This window comes from Haplochromis burtoni, unplaced genomic scaffold, assembly GCF_018398535.1.
Source record: "Haplochromis burtoni strain Fernald_Lab_line unplaced genomic scaffold, NCSU_Asbu1 Contig_66, whole genome shotgun sequence".
In the NCBI taxonomy this organism is placed as follows: domain Eukaryota; kingdom Metazoa; phylum Chordata; class Actinopteri; order Cichliformes; family Cichlidae; genus Haplochromis; species Haplochromis burtoni.
In genome coordinates this window covers 1,976,256-1,995,416 of record NW_024582427.1, presented here as the reverse complement: position 1 = coordinate 1,995,416, position 19,161 = coordinate 1,976,256, and the positions used below count along the sequence as shown (strand labels likewise).

General features: G+C 39.1%; 4 protein-coding genes and 1 non-coding gene across 6 annotated transcripts in view; 2 read left to right on the top strand and 3 right to left on the bottom strand.

Annotated features, from left to right (window-relative positions):
- The window catches only part of pgk1 (phosphoglycerate kinase 1), a 13,164-nt gene extending 10,407 nt beyond the window's left edge, over window positions 1-2,757 (bottom strand). Inside the window, exon 1 of the mRNA XM_005923147.2 lies at window positions 2,558-2,757. Coding sequence (XP_005923209.1) covers window positions 2,558-2,622 — 65 coding nt within the window. The 5' untranslated portion in view covers window positions 2,623-2,757. The remainder of the gene's footprint in view (window positions 1-2,557) is intronic.
- Window positions 2,758-4,727: 1,970 nt separating this feature from the next.
- LOC102304449 (cytochrome c oxidase subunit 7B, mitochondrial) lies at window positions 4,728-6,640 on the bottom strand. Its single transcript, XM_005923146.2, has 3 exons — window positions 6,500-6,640; window positions 5,457-5,572; window positions 4,728-4,947 (listed from the first exon to the last, which is right to left on the bottom strand). Exons 1-3 carry the CDS (start codon window positions 6,534-6,536, stop codon window positions 4,870-4,872), a joined length of 231 nt encoding a protein of 76 aa, XP_005923208.1. The 5' UTR covers window positions 6,537-6,640; the 3' UTR covers window positions 4,728-4,869.
- Window positions 6,641-7,108: 468 nt separating this feature from the next.
- Window positions 7,109-7,219, top strand: trnal-caa. Its single transcript has 2 exons — window positions 7,109-7,146; window positions 7,174-7,219. It is a non-coding gene; the product is annotated as a tRNA-Leu (tRNA).
- A 955-nt stretch (window positions 7,220-8,174) lies between these two features.
- Window positions 8,175-13,055, bottom strand: pgrmc1 (progesterone receptor membrane component 1). The gene is made up of 3 exons (XM_005923145.3): window positions 12,674-13,055; window positions 10,796-10,951; window positions 8,175-10,088 (listed from the first exon to the last, which is right to left on the bottom strand). Exons 1-3 carry the CDS (start codon window positions 12,966-12,968, stop codon window positions 9,994-9,996), a joined length of 546 nt encoding a protein of 181 aa, XP_005923207.1. The 5' UTR covers window positions 12,969-13,055; the 3' UTR covers window positions 8,175-9,993.
- A 1,137-nt stretch (window positions 13,056-14,192) lies between these two features.
- rab24 (RAB24, member RAS oncogene family) overlaps window positions 14,193-19,161 on the top strand; it is a 13,854-nt gene continuing 8,885 nt past the window's right edge. Inside the window, exons 1-4 of one of the 2 annotated variants that reach the window (XM_005923144.3) lie at window positions 14,193-14,678; window positions 15,387-15,586; window positions 17,102-17,170; window positions 18,303-18,381. In XM_005923144.3, coding sequence (XP_005923206.1) covers window positions 15,470-15,586; window positions 17,102-17,170; window positions 18,303-18,381 — 265 coding nt within the window. In that variant the 5' untranslated portion in view covers window positions 14,193-14,678; window positions 15,387-15,469. The remainder of the gene's footprint in view (window positions 14,679-15,386; window positions 15,587-17,101; window positions 17,171-18,302; window positions 18,382-19,161) is intronic. The other variant, XM_005923142.3, reaches the window with a different exon arrangement.

Genomic DNA, 19,161 nt, shown 5'->3' with positions numbered 1-19,161 from the left:
ATATCGTTATCGCCTGAAATGAAAAAAACATATCGTGATATGAAAAAATCTCATATCGCCCAGCTCTACTATACCCCTTACCCATTTGTTAGAAACCAGATGTAAGTGGCAGCTGAGACAGGAGGTCTTGATTTAAATCTTTCACCATTTTTAGCTCAGTGTTTGGTCCCTTCTCCTTCCTCTATTGACTCCTGGAGTCAGCTATACACAGCTCGAGTCCCCTGATGCCAAGCAGTCAATACCATTAGCTGAGAAGCTTTCCTCTAAAATGACTTTTAGCACGCTTTATTTTTATTTCCTATGTAGAGAGGAACATACGTTTTAACCTTCAAGGTTTTAACCTTGAATCCCCCCCCAAAAATCATCAGGACAGTAATAAAAATTTTTACTCATGCATGAAATTGGTCGACTTTGTTTTGTTTTTAAAGGTGGAAAAAGAAAAAAAGCCCATTTTGAGCCAGGAACTGAAACAGTTTTCCTTTTCATAGATGCACACTGGCAGCTTAGAGTACACGCCGTGTCCCTCGTACTCCAGCCGGTTACATAACTGCCTCTCCTTTCCCTCCCTCTGGGGACCTGATGCTCTGAGATGTGATCAGCCGTGCAGGCACTCGGTACCTGCAGTCATTGTTACAGCAATCCACTGTCTTAGTCTGAAAGCCATCAGTCAGCAATTCAGAGGCTCAACAGTAGGATCTTGTTCACAGATGCCACTCATCCCAAAGCTGTGATAGTTTTCCGCTTTACTTCTGTAAATTTCTGCATTTCCCCCCCTGTTGCTGTTGAATGCAGATCTTTATACGGTTTATAGCACAGTGGACTCTAAAGCTCTTTTAGATGCTTTACAACTAGAAATAAGCTCAATGAAGGAGTTAACAGCAGCTCAGCAGCTGATTTTCATGGGAATTTTCAGTCACTTAATAAAGACTTAATAAAGTAGTGTTTGGTTATTGCAGATTCACATGCAGTAGACTTCAAGTCTACTGCAATCCATCAAGTAAAACTTTAAACTTTTTTTTTTTTAATGCTGTAAAGTTTGGTACATTAACATGTGAGGGTATTTCTCACTTTTGTACAGAGCCCCAAAAAGCACTAGTGTGTTTGACTCTCCATTTTTGCCTTCATCTTTCTGTTCGCTGGAATTTTGCAACCCTAAATCTGACATGTTTCATGCTGCTGCAGCAGGAGCCTACATGACAGAGGAAGCCGGCTGCAAGTCTCTGCTGAACACATTTCAATTCTGTCAGCCACTTCAGGTCTCTATAGCAACATAGAGCCCTTTCCCCTTTTCAATAAAGAGCCCCTCCCCCTTTTAAATTCAGGGCCAGCCTTGCTCAGTAAGGAAACACCGATTCACTGCCTCCATCTGAATCTGGGGGAAAAAAACCCACCACCACCATGTGTCATGCCACGACAGGCCCTGGGTGTGATCTGACGTAACCCATTGTCTAACTGTCTTAGACCGGCACAACATTCGCTCACATTTAGGATAACTCAACATGTGGTGAATTTTGACCTTTTAACACTCAGCAATACGGGTGACCCTTGTTCTAAGCCACCTGGTGTTGCATCACCAAACTGAGCGAACCAGCATGGCCCTCTGACATTTTCACACATGGTGTCAGTTTCAAAAGTGCCTTCAACATCACTGGAGGGGGCTGCAGAAACATAAAGTGAATGACTGCCAAATTAGACTAATATAAATTTGACTTCAGTTGTGTCCAGTTAGGATGCAGGGCATCTTTTCTGCTAGAGAGATTTCACTGGAAGATAGGAATAATAATAAAATAAAACAAACAAATTGGACTGAATTGCCAGTGACCTAATCATTACCTGTTAAAGTGGATCAGTCGGCTGATTAATAAAGTCAGAGTCTTGTTTGATTCAGTTTTGTGTTTCTTTGGCTCAACCTTCATATCCCAGCTCAAAAATCACTCAACTTTTTTGGGTTGTTTTGGGCCTCCTAAACTACTGAGAATGGATGTCAAAATGTGAATCTGGATATTTGCGATAGCTATTTTTTGTCGATTATCATTAACTATGAAATTGATAACCAAATAGATAACGCCAACAATTGCTAGTTTTCCCTCTATATATGAAATAGTTCCTGGTGCTGTCTGAATCATCACCTTTAAAATCTCCTTTGAGGCCTAAGCTGAAATCTGAAGACTTCACTAACATTCATCATCAATTTTCAGGTTTTTAAACTGACAAACTCATTATTATTAGAGGGATGCTGGTGTATTTTACAGGACTGACTCGGATGCCAGTGGTTCCATCCATCCATGCAGCATCTCCGCACAGGCACGTAACATGAAAGGAAAACGTGACAACCGACGAGTTCACTTCCTGTCGTCTGCCCGTCGGACTAAACCGACTCAGACACCATTTAGCCATCACTTTAATGCCCTCACATCACTGTGTGTGAGCACCAAACAGTCTGCCACCGCAGGAAGAACAAACACGACATTTTGGAGAAGCTCATCAATAATCTCATTTCCGATTAGCCGCTACGGTGCCAGCAGAAGCTAACTGCCAGGCGATAATTAACGCTCACCTCATAACGACCCGCTTCCCCTTGACGTCCACCTTGTCCAGGGTGAGTTTGTTAGACAGAGACATTTTGCTGAGTTTAGCTGCTTCTTTCGTGCACCTTCCTTTGCTGGATCTCCTCCGCCTCCTTCGGCTGTTGGTTAGCTACCGAATGACAGCGGTGACCTTAGCGCAGCGGAGGAACACCACCGGGCAGGGCAAATCGCACACCCGCCGCTGCTGATTGGCTAATGCATTAGGAGAGCTTCCACGCTGATTGGATCGGTTTGCTGTTTATCTTCTGATGCTTCCTGATTACTGCATCAGCTGAACTTAGTGGATGTCATTCAACCCCCCTCCCCTCCTGCATACTTTAGAACAGGGGTGCCCAATCCCGGTCCTCGAGAGCTACCGTCCTGCAGCTTTTAGATGCATCCTTGTTCCCACACACCTGAATCAAATGAATGGCTTGTTATCAGGCCTTTGCCAAACATGATGGCATGCTGAAGAGATCAAACCATTTGATTCAGCTGTGTTGGAGTAGGGATGCATCTAAAAGCTGCAGGATAGTAGCTCTCGAGGACCGGGATTGGGCACCCCTGCTTTAGAAGATATAGCAAAGGCCAGGGACGGATCTACAGTCATGGCATTGGGTGGCATGTGCCGCCATATAATAATCTTTTGTCACCCCAGTCAGTCAGTCATCTGCAAAACTAGGGTGGCACTAAGGGGGACAAGAAATTATTTTAGGGTTCCACATGCCACCCTATGCCACCCCTGTAGATCGCCCCCTGCCTATATGCTCTTTTTAAATTTTATTGATAGCCACTAAAACCATAATTATGATTAAAATAAACTATATATACTGATGCTTTTTTTCCTGAATACTGTCATCACGTTTAGTGCAGGAAAAAAATGGTAAAAACGTCATTTTCAAATGACAGCACAAAAAAAGAAAAAAAAAATGCTACCACGAAAAATGTACTGTGTCGCCCAATAAAAAAATGATATGGCAGCACATGAGGTTTGTGTGACTAATGCGAGAGAGAGAGCGAGTTTTGAAATGTGAGAGATTTGTGAAGTTTAGCATTTTGTGGTGTGGTTAGTGTGTAGCATTGTCTAGTATAGTCAGTGTGTAGTGTAGTCATTGTTTGGTTTTGTGTGTTAAAAAAATTAGGGTACTATTGAATGTCAAAGTAGGCAATGCTGTCTCTAAGTGGAAAAAAGGAGGAGCAATACACCTCCCATTGTTAGACCTGCAGGTTTTAGGCCTGTGGTGTTCTCATGTAATGTAACAAACCTCAAGTTACAATTTTATTTTTTCTATTAAAAAAAAGAGTGTGATGCTTGAGTTAGATTTGTGTGTTAGACTATATTTAAATGAAATGTGTATACTTTGATGTATTTTAACCATATATAATACATATTACAGAAAGTAACAGCTGCATATGTGTAAAAAAAAAACCTAAGGACATTTCTCTAGATCTACCCCTGGCAAAAGCATCAAGGATATTATTTTTGCAAAAATAAGCACATGAAGGAAAAATATAATTAGGTTAATAAGGAAAGTAATATCTGTAAGGTAAAAACTGTCAATACCGATTAATACTTTTGAATAAATGAATGAAATTCATAATACATTTTAAAAACATACCAGTAACTAAAACTTAAGAAATCTTTTAACAGATTATTTATTGTATACACATCCTTGGATGAATATATTAGATGTACTGAGTACATTAGTTAGAAAATGTGTCACCACTTTGCAAAGGTCCCAAAAAAGATAGCATCATGCTCTGGGGCTGGTACAGTGGTACTGGTACATTGAACACAAATGGAATGGAATGAAGGATGACCTTCAAATTCTTCAACTTCATCTCAAGTCAACTACATGGGTTGGTACCAGTGAGTGTACTAAAAATCTGACTACATTGGTATTCAAAGCTTTCCAGGTTATTTTCGTTTTTCAGGCCTGTATTTCTCATGATCACACAAACCTTGTAATTTTAGATTACCATATTGCTCCTTTCAAATGTCTTAAGCCTCTGTTAAAAAGCCTAATAAAAACACACGGCAGGTAGTAAAATCTGTATTATTTAAATGTTTTAATGCCCTTCAGCAACTCACTTTTCCTCAGTTCAAAACAGTTCTGTCTGATATCAAGCCAACTAATAACTTTATTCAAACAGATGGAGTCAGTAGAATCACACTTAATTTATTTGGACAAAGAAACATGTTGGAATAAAGAAGAGCATTTGCTGTCTGAACACGCAGATATTTTATTCATCTGTACAAACAGAAGGGTTAGATGGAAGGTAGCTCCGTCATGGCACCTCTTCACTCCTCTCTCCACGGTTTGGGCTGGATCTTCCCGACAGGTGACAGATTCCAGGTGATGCCAGTCGAAGTTAGCACCTGAAGCAAGAGAAGTCAAATTTATTTTTTCAGTATTGCCTGGTGAAAATGAGAAAACAGACAAGTTTGGAAATATGAAACCAATTTTTAAAAAAACTGAAAAATTTGCATATCAGTGGAAAATGCGACTGTGCAGTTATCAAACTTTGTTTTTAATTACTTTTGCCATTTAATAAAAACACCAATAGAGAAAAAAATGGTTATTCTGTAGAATTTCATTTTGAAACAAACGTCTCAATTCAGTAGGGAGTCTATATTCAGTCCCCAAAACCTTGGCAATTGCTTTATTTAAGTCATTTATTCTGTTTTAAACTGAATTAAACCAAAGTATAGTTTTAACAAATGTGATCTCAGTATCGTCCAAACTAACCGCAATGTTTTTTGTTATCTTTAAAAATAGATTATTCCTCCTCCCCCCACACCAAACATCCAACCACACTGACTATATTATCAATCTTAAGGTCTGTTCAGGTCATGCTCATAACTGAATGTGATGTGATCAAACTTACGTATCCCCACACGGCTGTGCAGAAGATGGCTCCACTGACCAACACACCGGCACCGTACTTTGAGTGGAAATTCTGGGGGAGGTTGGATCCATGCCTCACCTGCCGCATGGCCTGGCCTACATGACAAGAAGAAACAGTCCTCATGTTAATGACTGAGCTGTCAGAATGAAAAGAGATGATATACAGAAACTACTGGAAACAATCAATTAAAAAAAAAAAATAGGGAACAAAATCAATCAGTAACAGAAACTAATGATAAAAACAAAACAAATCTAAAAAAAACTTGTTTAATTTTTTTACTTCATCTTATTATTGATGTATATGTAGAGGTATTCATGGAGCGCTTCTATTTTCTATCTAAACTATGTGTTTTTGTGTATTTTTACAGTTCTGTCCCCTTTCATAACATACACAGTAACTCATTTTTAAAGTGGGGTTTAAAGAAACCAATACATGCTTAAAATAAGCACGTACATTCTGCTCTCCTGTAATAAATAGTATTTGTGAGTACAATTCGCTGTATTAAATATTTTCTCAGGAATTGTTAAGCTCAATACTTCCACAATCAATTTCGCTTTCTGCTAGCCTCTTTTAGAAGGGCAAGTCAAGAGATTTACTAATCTTATTTGCCCTTGCAGTATCGCACTCTCACATCAGATGGGTACTTTCAAAAATGAATGCATACTAGGATAAACACTCGATAAAGAAATGAGCATTGCAAGTGTGTTAGCCTGTCACGTCTTCGAGTTACGCAGGTCAGAGGGTCGGACAACGACATGTTTATTGAATAAGGAGCACTTTAAAACGACTACCTAATAATGACTCTCACTTACGGGATATAACTCTGGTTATTAAATTAATCGGGAAAACAGCTTTTTAAGATTTCCTCCTTCAGGGTTGTTAAGGTTAGCCTGTCTGCACGCTGACTGCGGTCACCGGCCCATCAAACTGTCATTCTCCAGGTCAACTAGTATTAAACAGCACACCGATCTAAAAACGCAACCATTTAGGGCGAGTTTATATGAAAATAACTGCTTTCTTACCGCTAATGTTCACTGCAGCTTTACCAAACCGGTACATGTTGCCTAGCCTGATGTCTTCAGATACCCTTGAAGCACGGAAGTGTAATATGGCCGCCGCACGTAGACAAAGCGGAAGTTATGCTGCGTTCATGTTCAATAGTAAAATAGTCCCCGCCACTGTACTTGAGTAAGTCATTCAACCTTCCATAAAAAGGCTCTGGTCTCCGCTAGCAAACGAGCTGTTCTCGTGACGATGTTTTTCAATTTTCACATCAACCTACTATATTAAAAACCTGTGGAATTAATGCTGATGCTTAGTTATGTCAAATTAAACGGATATCCGCTAAAGATAATATAAATGACTTCATATTTATCCCACTCTTCTAAATTCCCTGAACGCAGCATCATCACGAGTCTTAAAACGAGCATGCGCAGATAAAGTCTGAACATTAAAAGTGAATACAGAAGATAAATACGCACTTTAAGCTGAGATAAAGTTGTAAAATACGCTCACATAACTGGCAGTTGCTTTTGTTAAGAAATATAACGATATATATTACAATCAAATCAAATCATAGGCTACACGGTGTTAGGGTTAAGACCCCTACTAACAACATCGTTGAGCACCGTGTCAGGATGGCCGAGTGGTCTAAGGCGCCAGACTCAAGGATAATCTCCTTCCGCAGAGACGGGACTTCTGGTCTCCGAATGGAGGCGTGGGTTCGAATCCCACTTCTGACACATAACTTTTTGGTTAAAATCGATGATACAAAATGATTAGGGTAGGCTGAGTAGGTTATTAGTTAATTTCTACAAATTAGTTTATAACTAATTAACAAGTTTACCAGCTCAAACATTTATGCTAATGTTCTGAGCTTTCTGCACAAGTACTCACTCTGCATTTTGTAGGAATCGTGTGTTTGTCAGGCACAATCCAGGACTTTTTAAAATCAGAGTGCTTTTCAGATGTAAATGAAGTGTAGAAAACTGTTGCAGAAAAGTTAGGTAAGGGGTAAAAGAACAAAAATTAAATTAAATTAAATTAAATAAATAAAAAGATAAAATACGGATAAAAAATAATAAAAAAGATAAATAATTACAAATAAGTAAGCAAAGAAAAGTGTGGTATGCAGATGTTGATGTAGATGGATGTACAAAGGAGCTTAATGTGCAAAGCAACCTGATGTGCAAAATTGCAGTTGAGGTAGGTCAGCTGTTCAGGAGTCTGATAGCAGTGGGGAAAAAGGAGTTGTTGAGTCAGGATGTTCTAGATTTCACACTTCTGAACCTTCATCTTGAGGGCAGTCCATAGCAGTAGTGCTGCTGTTCTTCCTCATGTCCACTATTATCTCCTTTGTCTTATCAGTGTTGAAGGCAAGGTTGTTGTCCTCACACCATGACACGACTCGTTATAACCGCGGTATGCAGAAGAGCATCTCTGAGCACACAACACACTGAAACTTAAACCAGATGGGCTACATCAGGAAAAGACCACACTGGGTGCCACTCCTGTCAGAAGAGCTTGCGTGGATTCGGCAAATAGGAGACTGGAAAAACATCACATGGTCTAATGAGTCTTAATTTGTGCTGAGCCATTCAGATGGTAGGGTTGGAATTGGGCATAAACATAAAGGCATGTAAACATGTTCAATAAAATTCTAAATATAGATATAGAAAGACACAAGACAGTTAAGTCTTCATATTGTAGTTTTTTTAATTAAATCAAAACATCATTTCAGGATTATAACAGTATGACTGTATGATGAATAATATATATACGCATACTAGGAATGTCAACATATTGGATGTTTTGTTTGTTTTAAATGGAAGTTACATAGAAGAAAACATTTTTCTACAGTCAGAAACAACTCCTGAGTTACAAATGAACTCACGTCTGAAGGCTTGAAAACGCTTCAAAGTTTAGCTGTTACGTCCATGACAGCTGATCTGAGGGTTGGTTTTGGTCTCTCTGTCATCATGGATTTAGTGTTAAAATCAAGGTAAACAGAATAAATGGGGGGAAATAATTTCCAAATGTTTGTTCGTTTAAAGGAGCACCACGGTGACCGCACTTACCATTACGCATTTTTTCTAATTCATTTACTGACAAGGTTTTGTCTACTGCTTTTACAGGTCGAAAAGCAAATTGAGAATGAAAAGAGCAGCAAATCCTTTGTCTGGGATGTTGAATCCAGATGCTAAAATGCTTAACTGCTGTTCTGTGGTAAGATCGCAGGAAACAGCAGAGGGAGAGAGAAGATGGCCTTTCCATGCAGAGGAAACACATCAACCTGCACTGTCACAGTAGTATTATAAAGCTACTTTCAGCTGTTCCCTCCTGAGCGATACCCTTAAAGAACCCCAAAGGGATCTGTGTCTCTTCCTGGCGTCAAACCAGGGATCTTTCACTTGTTAATAGTGACTATGGAGCCATTGATATAAGATCAATCAAATATGTTAAAGGTTCCCACCAAATCCCCTCAAAATCAGCTCATTTTTGGGACAGATTTAGTGTATTTAATTATGCCATGCAAAATTTGACTTTTATACTTGGAATATTTTTTTCCAGCTACAGGAACTGTTAGGAGTAAACCGAAGGGTAGGGATAACAGACCTATGGTACATCATCATCCTCTTACAGTTTGAACATGCATGCAGGTACAAATCTTCAGAGATCATCAGTACAACAGGCCTGATGTGAAAGTTAGATGTAGTTTGTAAGGAAAATGTACTTACTCTTATAATTAAAGTGACAATGGACGAGTTTTAGATTTAACTTATCATGTTAGGAACTGCACAATGTAGCGGCTACAGAACAATGACACCAGCAGTGTTTAGACTACCTCCTTTAAGGCCTTGATTTAATGACGCAAGTCTGTGTCAAGGGCAGTGTATTATTATTTCCTGTGATTTATGTCATCTTACAGCAATGGATTTTCTTATCACACAGGCCCAAAGACTCAAATGTACAACTAACCCCTGTGAGCCAAAGGTTCAGACTTTACACTGCTCAGTTTCAGACAGTTTTTTCTACTTTTGGGTCTCTGTGAGGTCACAGAGAGGGGATGTCAGCAATATGGTTATCTCAGGCACAGAACTCTGCCTGGTGTTTCTGATGGGCAGCCAATCATAACCAAAAATTGCTTCCTGAGACCCTTCAGCGAAACCTGGCAACCATCAAGATGAGCTGATCACCTTTTTCAGCACCACATAACTACCAGGAGCTCAACAAAACGCTGGGATTGGTTGGTGGATCAGTGTTTGAGAGATTACAGTAACAGCTCTAAACAATTAAAGAACTCTACATTAGAAAGCTGCATTTCTAACCGTTAATGCCTTCAGACGAGATTAATAAAGATAAACTGAATTCAGTCATTGTATACAAGCCGAGATTGGTCCAAAAGTAGTGGTAGATGGACAGAAGGTGGAGGAGTTTTCCAGCGACCCTATTAGGGTTATCAAATTACCAATATACATTAAGGCATCTTGTTCCCCTTGTGGTCACGGTTCATGTTTTAGTTCGCCTTCTTGTTTTTTCCTTCCTCGTCATCGGTGTACTCGGTCGGCTCCTCTCCTGGCTTCAGAAGCTTGCCGATGTAGTCGTACTTCACTGAAACGTAGAAGAAAAATCTAATTTAAAAAAAGAAAAAGAAAAAAGACCCGAAGGGAAAACAGCCAAGGTCTGCACATTGCGATCTGCAGCTGTCTCACTTTATTAATGTGACCTCACACCAAGGCCACCTGCGTGAGGTGGCCATGAAACTCATCCAGAGCCGCCTCAAGTTACTCTTTTTCTCATTTTCTTATGAAAATCAAACATTTTATCACTGCAATTTTGTTTAAGCTCATACAAGCAGTGACATTCTCTGATCGCTCTCTCTCTCTGTGCTTCTGGGCTGTTTCAGGAAAAAGCCCTGAACACATAAATGGCAGAGATGGCCAAAATCTCTTCCTTTTTCACCTCCACGGTTCCAACAGGTTTTTGCAAATTTGCACTATGAGCATGATGGGAAACAATCTTAAAGCAATCCAGTTGTAATCTGATATCCTTTTAATCTGATAACAGGCTACTGACAGTGAGGAAAATAAATATTTGTGGCTAAAGGGTAAAGGGAGATAATGGATTAAGAGCTGGCAAATCAAACTGCCCGACATACTTGTTGACTGAAACCCTGGTTGATCTAAGTACAGGCTTTATTTTACTATAAATGCTTAGTAAATTATAAAATACACAAGAATTGTAAAACATTTTTAAAAAATTTTCTGTGGCATTTTTGGACCCTAATAACCTGACAGTGTGCTTTATCTTCCACTCACTGGTGAACTGAGACTCCCATTCAGAAAGGCTCTCCTTTTGCATGGAGTTCAGGTCCGACAGGTCATCGTGTTCATCTTTCAGGCCCTCCTTATCCAGGCAGAAGGTTGCCAGACCTCTGGATGCATCTCTGCCTGCAAACACTCCGTACGGTCCATCTGCAAGGTGAGGAAGACATACGATCAGATGATCGTGCATGGGAAAATATCTTGAATATTTGTCTTTAAACCACAGAGCGCGCTGAGGAAAAATCTGACGTTAAAGAAAGGTTATTTCAAATACAGATAATGATACATTTTCCCCAAAACCCCCCCAAAGATGTGGTTCATATCATTGAGGGTGTTTAAAACTCCTAACGAATGCTGTCTTATCCCAGAGTATACTGAACTAGGTGAGTAACCACCTGCCTCAGTTTGGATTTATTTAAAAGATATAACAAAAAGATCAGCATATAGAGTTAATCAGCCTTATTTGCCCCCCCCCAACAGCAAACAACAGCCAGTCCTAAGGTTTTCCTCGAGAGCTGCCAAAGCTTTTTCAACTTGAGGGCAAGTTTTAATATAAATGATCCAAACTCCTGAAATGAGACAAACCGTGGAATTTAGGCTACAGGGCAGGGTGTGGAATGCACTAAGAAAATCTGCGTGACAGATGACTATCATGTTGTCCAGAGGTTACACGCAACAGAGGTTACATTCTTAGATAAGACAAAACCCGAGAGTGCTCACTCTGTGCCCGTTTCCACAGAAGTGAAAAGTCACAGAGAAAATTGACTGTGTCCAGGAAATCATATCATCCACATCCAGATACTTCCCTAACTAATTTACTTGCCTAATTTTTAAATTTTGTGTTTTCACGGCCTCAGACTTTTCTTTAGATTTTTGGCCATTTGCTAAACATATTTTTGGCTTTTATTAATTAAATGGAACTTAAAAAAAACTTGTTAAAGATGACAGTCCTGGTGATTTTCACTCTTTCATTTCATCCTCTTAGAAAGTGGTTTTCAGAAATGGGAATGTGCAGCTTAAGTGATTTTGTTTGGTTTAAACGTATTGTTGTCCATTTTCTGTAAAGCTATCATCAGAAACAACTGCTATATCTGTGTCCAAAGCGTTGTGTATTGCATTGATGACACATCAAGTGAAACTGAACCAGGGCTGGGTTGTACTTTTGTGTAATAACAGTTTGTACCATAAGATGGTGCAGTGAGTTTTAGATCAATTCTGCTTAGTCACTACAAAAAAAACATAGTCAAATTAATTCAAAGTAGTCCAAATGTAAAGCTATAAAAAAGAACAATCTAGATAACAGCTATTAAGACATTAACTACATGTTAACAGCACATTCAGACCAATCAGAGAGTCTATCTACTTTGTGTCAAGCTCTGAAGGCACCAATATTTTGACTCCTATATTATGTCCTCCATCCGCACAGTACATACTGTTGTGCTTTTACTATATTACCTGGATGCCCCGGGGCTCATATAAAACCCTGAATGGTCCCTACTGTAGTTTTAAACCCCTAATAGACTGGACTCTTCTATGGACAGAAGAAGCATCGGGTATGTTTTAAACATTGCAGGGATCAAGCCCTTTTTCTAAGGAGAACTCAACGTCTTCATAGACGATCTCTGGCTCCAAGGCCACCGCAGCCCCTCTGTTATGAAACGGGATCTCAGTTAAACAACTAAAGGGGGTGTGGCGCCAGCTCCAAGACACAGAAGTCAACTAAAAGTTGTGCCAAGCAGCAACAGTTTTTTTTTTTTTTTTTGCATTTAGCGATAGTAACTAAACTAAAACCCACGCTAAACTAACTGCCGTTGGTTTTGTTCGTGGCACGAGGACACCACAGTTAGTAACCACTGCACGCGCGAACGTTACCTGGTCCGTAGAACTTCTTCCCTCTGGTCACGTCAAACACTTTTCCGTTTATGGCCATGAGGATCCGCGGGTTCTGCAGCCCATCGTAGGGCTTCAGCTCCGCAAGCGTAAAATCTCTCTTCTTCATTTTGGGCAGTGGTTTATCCTCCTCACTGAGCTCCGGTGGTTTGTCCCCGCGGAAGATTTTGTACAAAAGGAAAAAGCAGAGACTGAGCAAGGTCAGATTCAGCGGAGAAGTGAAGATCTCCTGAAAAATTCCACCAGAAGTTAACTCGCTACTCTCTGCTTCGGCCATGTTGTCGTCTCTTTCCCCTGAACAGTGTGTGCTGGGTGGGATTGGTGGAGCCTGACCTCACACTACTCAACGGCTTAGGGCCGAGCCAGCGCTTGTGATCCCTGGACCAATCACAGTTCTCTCTCACCCTTACAGTCCGCTGTTTGGACCAATCAACGTCTTCTCAGTGCCTCCATAGATATCGTACTTTGTCCATGTAACAATCATCTGTGGAGGCCAAAAAAAGTCTAAAAAGCGCCAAAAACAACAAGGAAGTTACGGTGCGACATGAAACCACCACTAAAAGAAGATATAAAAGACTACAAACAGTTATATAATGTAACAAACAAATTAAACAAAACAACACAAAATAAATACAGAGATGCAAATTTATACAAATGCTTCTTAATTCCTTTGTGTTCATTTTGGATGTTTTTGACTGCATCTTGTCTTTTTTGTGTATGTGGTCTTTGTTTTCTTCATTTGGTCCCCGAATTAAATTAATGTCCTTGGTCCTGTGGTGGATATCGTCAATAGTTATATTGATAACTTTACACAAAAAACTAACAATAATTCTGTTTTAGAAATGTTTAATATGATAAGTCTTTAATTAGTTCCAAAACAGAATAAATACATAATAAATAAGTAAATAAAGATATATTTCTAAAAAAAAAAAAAAGTAAATGTAAACAAAAACAGGCTTAAAATGTTTAGAAGATCCCAGCACAACTACATAATGGCTACATATTCCTATTAAAAGAGATAAAAATGACCACCACAACAAAGTTATGTTATTATAAGTTAAACACAAACAAATGAAACAAAGCAACACACATAAAACAAACACAGAGACGCAAAATGACAGAAACGCGCTTCTTTGGACTCGGTGTGAAAGTGTTTTTGGTTGTTTTATGTCTTTTTGTGACTCTCTGTTACTTTTGAATAAAAATGTTTTTATAAAATCAAGTTTAAAAAAGTGGATCATTTTCTTGTGCCTGGTGGTCTCATTCAATAATTAATGCTTGAGATAAATATATCCATGAATTAATTGTATAATATGCTAAATCAATACATATTATTATTATGTGTGCAACTTGTAATCTTGTATTCTTCTAGATTTAAGTCTCTTTTTTTAAAAATTCTGGGTGATTTTCTGATGAGATTAAGGTGCACACAGGCAGACTGAATTAAATAATAACAGTAAAAAGCTGTGGTTGTGGTAGGGTCATTTGTGGCTTTCAACATCCGTCGATTGTGTCATAGAACTCGGTCCACTTCCTCTTGGAAACCGCCTCTCTCCGGTATTTGGTTCCCACCCACCCAAACAAAGCTCAGCTGGCGATTTTTTTCCTCACAGAGACGATACTTAGCTTCGTGTCTGCCCCAGCGGCAGTAACCTGAACCTGTTTTCAGAGGACTGGATTCCTGATAACCAGAAACCATGACCAGTTGGCTCCCGTGTGTCCCGGTAACACGCTCAGCTGACTGAAGGCTTGTTTATAATTTCACTCATTGCGCAACAATAATAACGTTAACCGAGCTAACCGCCAGCGCTACCAGTACTAACACCACCCGGCTCTGCGAGGCTGGGAGCAGAGATGAAGAGCGAGCCGACGGCTGCTGTGTCCACTTTAAAGCGGATTTGATAGACGGGGCTCAGCCTTGGTTTTGGTTCCTGCTGGGAGGAGATCTGATGCTACGAGAGATTTGTTGAGTCAAGCTAGCTACCCGGTGAGTTTTGATGTTTTTATATGTAGCCTAGCCCAACTCGGGAGCCCTGAAACCCTGTAAAGATAATGCTCGGCCGTGTTTGAGCAAGTAAGCTAGCTGGATCATTTCTAGCTTCATGCAAGGTAGTAAAACCACACCTTTGCTTTTTTTTATTAAGAGAAAATAAAAGAAAGAGACTTTAGTAAAACTCTAATTAAAGCTAACTCTATATCTCAGGAATAGAAACACACCTAGTAAGACTTTCCTTTTAAATTCAGGTTATCTTAAAATAATATAGTAAAGTACATAGTGTATAAATATTTAATCTACGTTATGATAATTAGTGGTTATTTTCAATGACAAGTGCAGCAGTTATGCAGTAGTAGCTATAATTATAAAGGAAATAATTCGTGTTTTATGTTGTTAGTCAGATTAAACTAGAAATTAAGGCTACAATTGTACCCTTTTCTTTACCTCTTTCATGTAGGTTTTTGAGGGTTGGGTCTTACTGCTGCAGTTTTGTTTCACTTTCATCTTTGAAAAAATAAGAAAAGAAATGCATCCAGAGATTCAAATCGTAAAAAAATGATTGTGAGATTCCCTGTGAAGTAACTATGGTGTTAACAGACTCTTACAGAACGGGTGAGGATTTAAGTTGGTAATTTCTCATTGTTTCCAGTGCATGATTTATAAAGTTCAGTCTCTAACTCGTGTATTTTCTCTTTTCAGCTGCCTTATAAATCAACTCCCCTCTGCTCTCCCTTGTTTGCTGTGCCGTGGTCTCTTCTCTGGCTTTTCCAGACGCCGTCGTTATGACCGCAATGCGTGTGGACGTCAAAGTGGTGATGCTAGGAAAAGAGAGCGTGGGGAAGACGAGTCTGGTGGAGAGATATGTTCACCATCGCTTCTTGGTGGGCCCGTACCAGAATGTGAGTGTCAGCTGCTCCACTTCAATTTTCCATGTTCGTCTGCTGCCTCCATGAAGGGCTTCAGTTTTAACTTTAGCCCAAGGGAGGCTGTGGTAACAGAAGATCAAGTCTGTGATTGTTTCAATGCGTCAAAGCTCTGACAGGAAGTAGGGTTGCAGTAATGTTTTAGTACATTTCTGCAAGCTAATGCTGCATTTTCCATAAATAATAACGGTATAGTAAACATTCTATATATACCACCTTTGCAAAGGGCTTTGACAAACAGACAAACACAGACCAATCAATGGCAGATCTAAACATTAAAGTTGGACAAAAAATGTAAACTTATACATGTATAAGAAAAGAATAAAGGGAGCCTAGAAGGCAAAAGTATAAGGTAAGACATCAAGTAAAAGAGAGTTCTAAGAGGTGGTTACCCACTCTGCAAGCCTAATCTCCTCAGGTAGGTAATTCCAAAGTAGGCACCTTCAGATGTAGGTCTGGAACAACCAGGAGGCCCCACCTAAGGATTTAAGGCTCCAGCTCACTCATTTCTGCAGCTGTAGGCCTATGAGGCAGACATCCTCAATTCTAGCTTGTAAAAGAAGCTGCTCTGTTGATGACTTTCTCCATGTGAGAGTGTGAAAGTATTGGTTTTATCCTCACAGTGTTGACCTCCCTCGTTCTCACTTAACAGTTTATTTATTCTCTATTCCTCGAGCTTAGGTGTGTGCAATGCAACAGGCTTTTAACAAAGTGAGCCATCTTCATCTATGAGCCTTATTTTAAAGTGATTCCAATTAAATATGACTGCATCATAAATTGTTTTCTTAGACCCAACAGGATTAATGGCACTTGTTTTATATCTTGGACCACTTATAATTGCACCATGTGACAATACTGTGAGGTGCAGAAAGTTTGATGATCCAATTAATCATCTCAAATAATCAAGTATTTTTCCCACCATGGTTCGTTTATTCCAGCTAGGTGTCACACCCGTTTTATACAAGTCATTAGCCTCTTTAAAGCCGCAGGAGTTAACCCAAAATGCTTTCTGGTTTAGGCAAACCTGTTAGCCTTCCAAGTCTCCAAAAACACAAACACTAAAATAGAAGATGTAAGTAAACACACATCATGTTTAAAATCTACAAATGGAAACAAAAAACAAGTAACGTCAAAGTGATAAAAATAGCTTTTAATGGTATTCAAAGTGCATATTTAGGATTTTCTGGAAAATCTAGATATTGCTTACATTTCCTACAACACTCATATAGAAAACAAGCCATCTCTCTTCCTTTCCTCTGTCCTCCAGATGGATTTTAGGAGACACGAAGTCTTTCAGTATGACGCAATGAGATTGATTTCTGTGTCAAAACCTGCGTACATTTCGAGGAGGCACAAATTAGAGAAATGAGAAAAGCTTTAAGAAAAAATGAAATCCACATATCATCTGACAAATATCAATCTAACATGGCTGAAAGCAGTCATATCATATGTTTGCAGTGTCTAACCCCACTGCTTCTCTCTTTCTGACAGACCATCGGTGCTGCTTTTGTTGCCAAGCCAATCCAGGTGGGAGAGAAAGTGATTACTCTTGGAATATGGGTGAGTTAGAGGCTGCCTAAAATGCACGTGCTTTGTGATAGTCAGTCGTTTCACATTTGATCCCTTTCTTGCAGTTCAATGAGCTGATGGAAGATTCATAAACCCAAAAAGGAATTTTGTATATTTCCCTTTTTTTTTTTTTTCCTTTTTCAAAATTTCCTCTGTTTGAAGACCGGAAAATAGCCATGAGTAAGAGCAAAGCCAGTTCGATGTCATTTGTCCTGCTGAAGTTGCTACTTTATGCTGTTAAAAGGTTCATACTAACAGTAACTCTTGTCTATTTTTTCCAAACCCAACTACCCACTGCACTCATGGTGTCACAGCTTCAAAGTTATTGGAACCAAGAGAACTAATATTGCTAAGCTTTGCTATGTCACAACCAAAACTTCCTTAACACAATAAAACTTTATGTACCATGTGTATTCCAATAAACGGTCCAGAATTTTCCTTTTTGTGCACCATCAGCCAAGCTGACTGGTCTCCACCCCATGTTGTGCTTTTGTCCCTACAGGCCTTTGTGTTGATCACATTTCCAAAGACCTAGCTTTTAACTGACTACCTGGTTTCTGTTTTAGGAAATAACCAAAACAACAGCCTCTTTATATCATTAATATAATCATACTTAAATTACTACCTAACTGAAGGTTGATGATTATGAATTTTCCTTTCAGAATAGATTAATGTCATCAGCATGTACCCAGTATTAATGTATCTTAACTTTAATTTAAATTAGTCGATGTTAGTGGCAGTTAGAAGAACTCTCTGCATAGCTGTCCTGACTCAACCTGCTAAAGGATTAAAAGTCCGAAGCTAAACAAATGGTTTCCCTGTGTGAATGTGGAAACTATGTAAAAATGATGGCGTGTGTGTGGATGCAAATAGTTATTAATGAAAGTAGTTTTTATCATATCTCATATAAATGGTAATAAGAATAGAGGTAAAAAAAAACAACATAATATTAATTTGACCTGTAAAATTTTGGAACCACAGCCTGTTGCGGCATAAAGATAAAACATTTGAGCTGTTTATGATAGCTTTAAACAAAAAGTTAAGGCTTCTCTCCTGATCATTTCATCACTGTTTAGGTTCCAGTTCCAGTTAGTTCATCTCTTCTCTTGTGTTTCCCACTCAGGACACAGCTGGATCAGAGCGTTACGAAGCCATGAGCAGAATCTACTACAGAGGAGCTCGAGCCGCCATCGTCTGCTATGGTAAATCTATACTTTTACAGTGAAGAGGAGATATTCCTACGTTAATAACTTCACTGGATACTCACCCTGACCTCCTGTCAAAATCAGCTAATAATTGTTGTGTGTGTGTTTAAAGTTGGTGCTTCTTAATTATCCTTGTTTTTCCACTGTTTTTGGTGCCTTGTAACTTAAACTTAGCCTAAATACATGAGTTAGCACAATAATTTGTTTAGGGCTGAAAAACACATTTAAGAGCAATTTTACAACCACTTCAGTGTTGCAACAAAATCGCGTTTGTTAAGCAGCTTTGAGTATCAGTATCAAGAATGTCAGGTTGGCCGGTGTGCAAATTGGCACAGTGTTGCTGATAATTATGACGCGCATATCTGGTTTATAAAGATGATGGTGTTCACTCACTTTCAGTCACAGCCAGGTTGAATTTCATGATACGTTCTTTTAATAGGCGAGTCGTGACTGTTAACTCATTCACTGCCAGGGTTTTTGAGCATTTTTACTCATTTTTGAAGAGCCACAGAAAACTGTGTGTTATGATCATATAAACGCTGAACCTACCAAAATGAAGAACAGACTTTCTTCTTTCATCCAAAAAAAAAAGCTTGTTTCTACCATTTTCCATTCTTTAGTAATCAGCTGTAGAAGAGAGGTGGGTTCCACCAAAAATGCCTGTTTTGACCAAAAAAAAGGGAGAAAACGAGCTTTTTGTGAAAAATACATTTCAAGCAGAAAAGTGCCTTTGACACTAATATTTCTTGCTTTGTGACACCTCTAACATATAAAATA